The sequence below is a fragment of the Marmota monax genome, unplaced genomic scaffold, assembly GCF_021218885.2.
Source record: "Marmota monax isolate L192 unplaced genomic scaffold, Marmota_monax_Labrador192_F-V1.1 WCK01_AAM20220418_F8-fsc00192, whole genome shotgun sequence".
NCBI classification, from domain to species: domain Eukaryota; kingdom Metazoa; phylum Chordata; class Mammalia; order Rodentia; family Sciuridae; genus Marmota; species Marmota monax.
Genome location: NW_026693786.1, coordinates 3,258,984 through 3,268,842, shown reverse-complemented (window position 1 = coordinate 3,268,842; position 9,859 = coordinate 3,258,984). Strand labels below are relative to the sequence as shown.

Below are 9,859 nucleotides of genomic sequence, written 5' to 3'. Positions count from 1 at the left end.
ATCAATGATAAAATTAAAATAAAACCTATTCCAACACCTGGAGACTAAATAATATGCTACTTAATGAACAATGGGTTGCAAAAGACATCAAGAAGGTGATCAAAAAATTATTAGAGGTGAATGAGAACACAGATACAACGTGTTGAAGTCTTTGGGACACTATGAAGGCAGTGGAAAAAGTAAATAAAATTGACAAACCTTTAGCCACGCTAATGAAGAAAAGGAGAGAGAAATCTCAAATTACTAACATACGTGATGAAAAAGGAAATATCACAATGGACACTACAAAAATACAGGAGATAATTAGCAATTAATTTGAAAACTTGTACTCCAATAAAATAGAAAATATCAAAGGCATTGACAAATTTCTAGAGTTATATGATTTGCCCAAATTGAAACATCATGATATACACAATTTAAACAAATCTATTTCAAGAAATGAAATAGGAGACGCCATCTGATCCTACCAAGAAAAGCCCAGGATGGGATGGATACACAGATGAGTTCTCCAAGACCTTTAAAGAAGAACTAATACCAGTACTCTTCAATTTATTTCAGGGAATAGAAAAAGAGGGAGCACTTTCAAATTCATTCTCTGAGGCCAATATCAGCCTGATTCCAAAACCAGGCAAAGATACATCAAAGAGAGAAAATTTCAGATGAACATAGGTGCAAAAGTTCTCAATAAAATTCTGGCAAATCGAATACAAAAATGTATCAAAAAGATAATGCACCACAATTGAAGTGGGGTTCATCCCAGGGATGCAAGGTTGGTTCCACATATGGAAGTCAATAGATGTAATTCATCACATCAATAGACTTAAAGATAAGAACCATATGATCATCTCAATAGATGCAGAAAAAGCATTTGACAAAATACAGCAGCCCTTCATGTTCAAAACACTAGAAAAACTAGAGATAACAGGAAAATATCTCAACATTGTAAAAGCTATCTATCCTAAGCCCCAGGCCAACATCATTCTAAAGGGAGAATGATTGAAAGCATTCCCTCTAAAAACTGGAACAAGTCAAAGATGCCAGAACTGCCATCTTGCAATAATATGCCAAAATGACAAATGCAAAGAGGAAGAGGAGAGGCACCTAAGGGATGGTGTTCTCTAGACCTTTTAGAAAATGCAGACTTGCCAGGTGCAGTGGCACATGCCTGTAATGCCAGCTGCTCAGGAGGCTGAGGCAGGAGGATCCTGAGTTCAAAGCCAGCCTCAGCAACAGCCAGGCCCTAAGCAACTCAGTGAGACCATGTCTCTAAATAAAATACAAAATAGGGCTGGCGATGTGGCTCAGTGGTCGAGTGCCCCTGAGTTCAATCCCTGGTACCAACCCCCAACCAATACAGTCTTGTTCCTTTAGCGACATACTTTATGTGACTTTAAAATAAAGGTGATATGGAAACATCAATAGATTTGGTGCTATTTGAAAAGGGATGCCCCACAAATGTTACCAAGGCAGAACTGGAAGTCTATAATGTTACCCAGAATGCTGTTAGCATTGTTACAAACAAACAAGGGCAAGATTTTTGCCAGAGAATTAATGTGTGTATTGAGCACGCCTAAAAGCCGAGATACCTTCCTGAAAGGCATCAAAGAAAATGAGGAGGAAAAGAAGGAAGCCAAAGAGTACCCGAGTTTAACTGAAATGCCAGCATGCTCCACCCACAGTAGCACACTTTGGGAGAAATAATGGGAAGAGGCTGAACTTCTGGAACCTAATCCCTATGAAGCATGGCATAATAGGTTTTAAAAAAATAAGACCTCTGGTCTTTAAAAAGAAAACAAAACCTCCATGCCTGGTGGCACATGCCTGTAATTCCAGTGGCTCAGTAGGCTGAGGCAGGAGGATCTCAAGTTTAGATCCAGCCTCAGTAACTAGTGAGGCCCTGTCTCAAAATAAAATGTCAAAAAGGACTGGGGATGTGGCTCAGTGGTTAAGCGGCCCAGGTTCATCCCCAGTATCAAAACAACAACAACAAATGACCACCCAGCCTCCACCATCAAAAAATATTTTAAAATCTCCAAACCAAAGTCTATGCTGTTCTATAATCATGTTGCCTGTCCATAGATATTCTTGTTTGGAGGTAAAGGCCTCCCAAAATCCAGGCCAGACTGATCAACTCTTAATGCCCAGTCTTGACCTCCCATTCTACCATTTCTCCAGAGCACCAACAAACTTGGGCAATGTCAAGTCTACTCCTACCATCTATCTGCAGAATCTTGGCCTGGGGCAGCCTTAACCACAGTCCCAGCCCTGGAGGATCCTATTAAATTGGTTAGAGTAGAAGAACTCCCACAGATTCATCATCCACTCCCTCAGGTTTCTCTGATGAAGTCCATTCAACACTTCTCATGGTAACCAGAAAATTCAAAGTTGGAGTTCTCAAATCACCTGCAAATTTAGAAAACAATCCAAAATCACTGGTAACACCTTGGACCCATTATGTCAGGATGGCTGGGGATGATACCAAACACCCAGAATAGTTAAAGCTCCCCTGGTGATTCCATTTTACAGTCAGGATTGAGAAACCCTGGGAAATCATCTTCTTTAAGCTCCAGCAGCCATGCTCACAGTGATTTGCACATTTGAGTAGCCATAGAAAATCCTCAGAAAAACTCACTCAACCTACTACCCCTAGAGAGTCCATATTTGAGTCTGGACCTGGGAGTCTGCATTCTTAACAGTCATCTCAGATATTTTCACTTTGAGTCAGCAGTAGGCCACATTTGGGAAATGCTGTCTTTAGAGGCATGGGAGTGAGATGGAAGCAAGAGGACTCTGGCCCTTTAAGGTCTGATTGAGGGATGGCATTTACAACAGCTGTGAGGCAGAGCAGGTCCCTACTCTTTTCTTTCTCCTTCTGGATGAGGTGAGAGAGGCGGTCCTGCTCGTTGACTTCAGCCTCTTAAAAAGAGAGTGGGAAGGGCATTCTGCCTTACTCACCTCCTCTTTCTGATCCTTTGATGCTGAGAGCTCAAGTTATAGGAGACCTACTTTGGCCTAGGAGGTCGTCTTGGGAAGCAATATAGGGCCTGCCTTTCTTTCATTCCTTGTCCCATCCTTGGTCCTAGAGACTGGATGTGGTTACTTGAGTGAAACAAAGGGATAAGAGTGACACTTTTGGGGCTTGGTCTGGAACTCTTGGTCTGAACACTAAGCCTGTCAAGATGGTCTTTCCCAACACTCTTAGAATACTTCTTTGGGGACTGGTGCTCTCCCTGAAACATGGGGTCCAAATGGAAAAGCTAGACCATCCCTCTATCATCCCCCTGCCCATGGAATTCCCTACCTTGCCACAGTATCACGAGCTGGTAGAAGAACCACAAAATCAGAAGAGGGAGCCACAGCTTGGAGTATATCCTCTACAGTACATGCTGGAGTTGTACCAGCGTTCAGTTGATCCCGACGGACGTCCTAGGAAGAATCGCACCATCAGAGCCACCATGGTGAGACTGGTGAGGCCTTTGGCCCATGTAGCAAGGCCTAAAAGAGGTGAGTTCTGGTGTCCCCATTCTACCCTAGAGTTGGGAGAAGGGCAGAAGAGTGTAAAGAACAAGGAATCTGTGGGTTTACTGTCAGGCCTCACTGCCTGGTGCATGTAGGCATGGCTTCATTTCTTTTTCTTTTTGGTGCTAGAGATTGAACCCAGGGTGCTCTACAACCAAATCAGTCTCCAGCCATTTGGGGGGGGGGGTGGTACTAGGAAATGAACTCGGGGGCACTCAACCACTGAGCCACATCCCCAGCCCTATTTTGTATTTTATTCAGAGACAAGGTCTCACAGTTTCTCAGCACCTTGCCATTGCTGGCATTGAACTTGCAATCCTCCTGCCTCAGCTTCCCTAACTGCTGGGTTTACAAGTGTGCACCACCATGCCCGGCCCCAGTCCTTTTCAATTAATTAATTTGTTTATTTATTAGTACTGAGGATTGAACCCAGGGGTGCTTAACCACTGAGCCACATCCCCAGCCCTTTTTCATGCTTTATTTAGAGACAGGGTCTTGCTGAGTTGCTTAGGGCCTTGCTAAGTTGCTGAAGCTGGCTTTGAACTTGCAGTCCTCCAGCCCCAGGCTGTGGAGCTGTACAATGACAGACATGCACTACCACACCTGGCTGATTTTTAAATTTTGAGAAAGGGTTTTACTAATTTGCTGAGGGTCTTGCTAAATGGCTGGGGCTGGCCTCAAACTTGTGATTCTCCTGCCTGTGCCTCTTGAGTCACTGGGATTACAGATATGTACCATCATGCCCTGGTTTTGAAAGGACAGCAAGCTCAGGAAACTTGGCTCCAAGCCTATTTTCCTTTAGGGACCCAGCTTAAGAACAGATTAGCTCGGGGCCTGCTGAAAAATCTTTTCCATTCCCCACAACGACTGAGTAATGTGTTAGCCACTTTCTTTCATAAAAATCTTATACCTTGTTATCTGTGAAAACTGTAATTGAGCTGCATTTTTGGAGGGCTGTTTATGTGGTGGTTTGCTCTTAGAAGGCAAGTAGTACAGGATGCCGTGTTGGGGAGACTTATAAGCCCTCAGAAAGGATGAGAAAAGCTAACACCTGAGGATATGCGAGCATCTGTGACAGTATTTAATTAATAAAAGCCAGTACCACTTGTAGTTGTGGGGCAATTGACAACTTTAGAGACAAGAAAACTATGGCATGGAGAGAGAAAGCAACTGGCAAATGTCAAACAATGGGTGGCAGAGATGGAGTTTGAGCTCAAGTCTGATTCTAAAATCTGTCTATAACTTTTTAAACCTTTAAGGGCAGTATCCCAACAGGCCAAGAAGTTCTCCTATTTGGGCCATGCTGCAACCTTGAGATTTTGGAAACAAATATGCTTTCAGATTTTCTTTGTCCCCATCTTGCTCAATTCTGCTTCGAACATCTGCATTAGACACTCTTCCAGGACAGCAGCAGGTGTGCAGGGTTCTCCAGGGAATGTAGGCAGCCATCAACTTCAAGGAACTCTTGAGAACCTGATGAGATTAATCTGGGTTTTTTTTTTTTTCACTAGTCTCCAATGACAATGGACAGAATTCACACTCATCTTCCAAGTAAAACAACCAATATTCTCCTAGCTATCTCTTACCATGGGCTTTTTGTGTGTCGGGCATTGCAGAAGATACTGTACAAAACTACCACCCTTAATCCTTGCCATTACCAGATGAGGTTGGTTAATAAACATAATATTTTATAGATGAAGAAACTGAGGCTCAGTAACTTCACCAATGTCACGCAGCTAGTAATTGTTAGTCAGGAGTCAAATCTAGGCTCTCAGGTCCCAGAGCCTGTGCTTTTAATCAACATGATATGCTGAATTCCCAAGAGATTTTAATTGAGCACTAGGCACTATATCTGGGTTGAGTATATGCAGGCAAATAACTACTTTCTTGATTTCTAGGAGGTTCTGGAATAATAGAATGGGTAGATAAATAATCACATAATGTTATAAGTGCTTAGAAGAGGATGAGCAATTGGGATCCCAGGACTCCAGAGAAGAAATGCTTCAGGCCTGGGGATATAGCACAGTTGGTAGAGTGCTTGCCTCACATGCACAAGGCTCTGGATTCAATCCCTAACATCACACACACACACAAAAAAAAAAATGGCTCACTATTTGGAGCAGAGAAAGGGAAGCAGAGAGAATGTTGGAAGGCCTCATTGAGAAGGTAATATTTAAGCTGGAACTTAGGAAAGGAGGAGTAAGGAGAAGATTACATTTTCAGAGAAGTTCATCCTGATTTAGGAAAGAGAAAATAACTCTGTGTGGGTGGAAATTCATTCAACAAATATTGTATTCAGCACCTACTGAGGGCTAAGCATGCAAATGTGATTAAGACAGGCAAAGCTACTGGCTTGGAGCACGTGTTCTGGTGGGGAGATAAACATGCAAACAGTTAAGTTGCAATTTGTGGCAAATGCTGGCAAATGCTATCAAATGATGAAGTAAGTTATGATTGAGAAAAGCAATGAAGTCATCTCTTTCCGTGGGGTTATGTGAAGGTATCTTTGAAGAGGTAACGTTTGAGCTGAGGTCTGTTAAGAAGAGAGACATGAGAAGAGTGGAGAGACACCTGACTTAGGTTTAAGGAACAACATGTGCAAAGGCCTAGAGGGAAGAATTCCCAAAAGAATTTAATTGAGCACTAGGCACTATATCTGGGTTGAGTATATGTGGGCAAATAACTACTTCCCTGATTTCTAGGAGGTTCTGGCTAGAGTCTAGAGAGCACTGCAGAGAATGGCAGGATATGAGGCTGGTGAGAGGTGGGGTCTCAGTGGCCCTGAGGAGGGCCCCAAATTCCTTTCCTAACTGCAGCACAAAGCAGATCAAGTCAAGTTTGTACTAATGCTGTGAGGCTGAAAAGGAGGATGCCTACAATTAGGCATATATTCCAGCCGACTATGAAGCATACTGGTATCTTAGAGACTCTGGAAAGGATCCAGAAGCAGATGACAGATTCAGTCACATGGGCTGTATGAGTCCTTCCTTTCCCTGAAAAGTTCTGAGCAGACCCTTCCTGGCTCTGATCCTCAGTAACCCCACCCTGCTTCAGGAAACGGGTGAGGTCAAGGTCTGAAAGGAAAGGGCAGTTCCTCACTAGACAGCCTGCTAGAGGTTTGGGTTGAGTTCCTTTTCAGGCAGGGTGGGCCTCTAGGAAAGATTATTGTAAGATGGGAGTGTGGAATAACATAAGAAAGCAAACACAGGCCTGGCTTGGGCCTGTGTGCATGATGGCTAGTGAGTGCCCCAATCCTGAGGGTGTGTTAAGCATGAGTTAGAATACAAACTTTTAGAAGTATTCTGGAACATCAAAATATTAAAGAGTTCTCTTTAATCCCCAGCACTGTTACAATCCCAGGCTTGTGGATTCAGTGGAGGAGCAAGGTTAGATGAATAATATATAAATTAATGTGGAAATACTAAGATGTTTGTAAGGAGAGAGAAGACCTTTTCCTGAGATGACTGGTTTTGTAGTCTTTGCTCTTGACCTTTACCAGGAGGGGGAGGAGCACAAGTTGGGAACTCTGCAGGCCCAGCCTTCCTACCCTTTGGCCACTGGGTGTCAGCACAACAGTTTGGATTAAATCTCTCAATTGCTAAGGGGCATGTAGTTTTTAATAGATTTGCCAGCAAACAAAATATTGGTGATCAAGGCCTTGTTGAGATGGTATTTAGAGAAGTGAGGGTAAAAAGAATGGGGAAAATGGAGAGCCATTTCTATAAAGGAATGGGAAAGGGAGAGATGGGGCGTTAAAGGAGAAATGGCCAAAAGATACTTAAGCAATTTAAAAAAAACTACTTGTCGTTGTAAATGGACAGAATGCCTTTATCTTATTTATTTTTATGTGGTGCTGAGGTTCAAACCCAGTGCCTCTCACGTGCTAGGCAAACACTCTGCCATTGAGCTACAGCCCCAGCCCAAGAAACAATTCTTGAAGTTGTTGAAAGACAGAAACAGCAACAATACCTGTCCCCACTAGTGATACAATTATTCTATGGTGCCTTGGTCCTGGATTTAAAACAATGACAGAATAGCACCCAATATTGAATTGTTGCCCCAAACCTGCATCTGTATAGTGATGTGAAATAAAGACTCCTTTTAAAATATTTTAAACTTTTTTATTATCTTTAGTTACACATGACAGTAGACTATGTTTTGGCAGAATATACATACATGAAGTATAACTTATTCTATTTAGGATCCCACTCTTGTGTGGAGTTTCCTGGTCATGTGTACAAATACAAGGCTAGGAAAGTTAGGGCCAAGTTTCTACTGTCTTTCCTATCCTGCCCTCCCTTCCTTCCCCTTTGTTGAATCCAATGGATTTCTATTGTTCCCCTCCCCAACCTCCCCGTGGGTTAGCAATCAGAGCCAATCCCAAGAAACGAAAGACCACATGTTCTCTCTGAAATAAGGACCCTTAATCCACGTATGTTTCAACATGTCTTTTAGTCACCTTTAGTAGTCAATAATATAATTGACTCTTCTATGCTTGTTTTTCCCCTGAGTCTAGAACTGTAAAGTGATCTAAAAGTGAGACAAAATTACTTTCTTTAGTGTTTTAATTTGTATTGGTGCACTATAGTTATACATAATAGATTCATCATGACACATTTTACATGGACATGACATAATTTGATCAATTTCATTCACAGTACTTCCTTTTCCCTTACCTCCTCCCTCCCCTGACCAACTTCTTGGCCACTGGTACAGTTTCTTTTCTTAATGGCAACCAGCTTGAGTTCACATTTTTAACTTTACCATATACTGGCTATGTGTCCTTCATGGTTTTGGTTTCTGTGGTGCTGGGATTGAACCCAGGGCCTTACATATGCTAAGCAAAAGTGCTCTCACCACCTAGATACATCCAGCACTTGGGTGTGTGTCCTTTGACATAGCTTCTGTGAGCCTCAATTTCCTTGTCTGCAAAATGGGAATAATAAGTATCTCATAAGACCATTGAGGATTCAAGAGTTTGATAAATATAAAGCATCTTATACATTCATAAGTGTTCAACAAATGATAGATATTATTACCTTGAGTTAATTTCAGGGCTGATTACAGCTGTGTTTCTCTTGAACAGTTTTGTAAAGGATTTTCAGGCTCAATATCCAGGCAAGACACTAATCCCCTGACCCTGTTCTGTCTTATGTGTTCAGGTTCCTGGCATATGCAAACCCTGGACTTTCCTCTCGGACCAAAGCAGGAAGTATACCAACTAGTCAGAGCCACTGTGGTTTATCATCAACAACTCCACCTAGCTCACTTTAATTTATCCTGCCATGTGGAGCCCTGGGCCCCACAAAGCCCAACCAACCACTTTCCTTCAGGAAGAAATTCCTCAAAGCCTTCTCTGATGTCTAAAGCCTGGACAGAGATGGACATCACACAACACATTCTGCAGACACTCTGGAATCACAAGCGTCACAGGGTCCTAAGACTTCACTTTATGTGTCGGCAGCAAAAAGGTAGCATGGTTCCTGGGATCCAATGGAATGGCACTTCACCTTTGGACACTGCCTTTGTGCTACTCTATTTTAATGACACTCATAAAAGTGGCCAGAAGGCTAAACTTCCCAGTGGACTAGAGGAAATATTAGAAGGGGGATCTTCTCTTTTAAGGAGGGTCCGGCAAGCAGGCAGCATCCTGCCTAGGGTTTCTGACTCTTCCCAGAAAAAATATGGGTCTGCAAATAATCAGTCTGCAAATAATCAATGTTCCCTTCATTCTTTTAAAGTCACCTTCCAGCAGCTGGGCTGGGATCATTGGATCATTGCTCCTCATCACTACACCCCAAACTACTGTAAGGGATCCTGTCCTCGGGTACTACACCATGGTCTCAATTCCCCCAATCATGCCATCATTCAAAACCTTGTCAATGAGCTGGTGGACAAGAATGTCCCCCAACCCTCCTGTGTCCCTTATCAGTATGCTCCCATGAGCATCCTTCTGATTGAGGAAACTGGGAATATTCAGTATAAGGAGTTTGAGGGTATGATTGCTCAGTCTTGTACATGTAGATAATGACACAGGAACAGCTAGCTCAGGTTGCCCATGTAATTGGAGAATGTGAAAGATGTACGTGATCTTAAATCTATAAGTCCTAGCCCTTGCCCTAAGTATTGTTTCTTTAGTCTCTTCCCCCATTTATAATCTACTCAGTTGATGAGAACTGTGCTGATACCCATTTGACCTAGTCAAATTTAGTCACTAGAACAAATCTGACCACTACTATTGGTCAGCACAATTTGATCACCAGTTAGAGCCCTTACTGCTTGGGTAAGATGGTCCTTTGGAGATGTTCTATTTTGATATTTTTATTGTGACTTTTTCAAG

General features: G+C 42.5%; 1 protein-coding gene across 1 annotated transcript; it reads left to right on the top strand.

The window, feature by feature from the left end:
• The first annotated feature begins 3,179 nt into the window (after positions 1-3,179).
• LOC124105049 (bone morphogenetic protein 15-like) lies at positions 3,180-9,621 on the top strand. The gene is made up of 2 exons (XM_046462138.2): positions 3,180-3,504; positions 8,682-9,621. The coding sequence occupies exons 1-2, from the start codon at positions 3,180-3,182 to the stop codon at positions 9,545-9,547; spliced, it is 1,191 nt and encodes a 396-aa protein (XP_046318094.1). The 3' UTR covers positions 9,548-9,621.
• The last annotated feature ends 238 nt before the right edge of the window (positions 9,622-9,859 follow it).

Coding starts and splice junctions, on each gene's coding strand:
- LOC124105049 (XM_046462138.2), top strand. CDS start 3,180: ATGGTCTTTCCCAACACTCTTAGAATACTTCTTTGGGGACTGGTGCTC. Junction 3,505..8,681: donor TGTAGCAAGGCCTAAAAGAG/GTGAGTTCTGGT, acceptor TTATGTGTTCAG/GTTCCTGGCATATGCAAACC.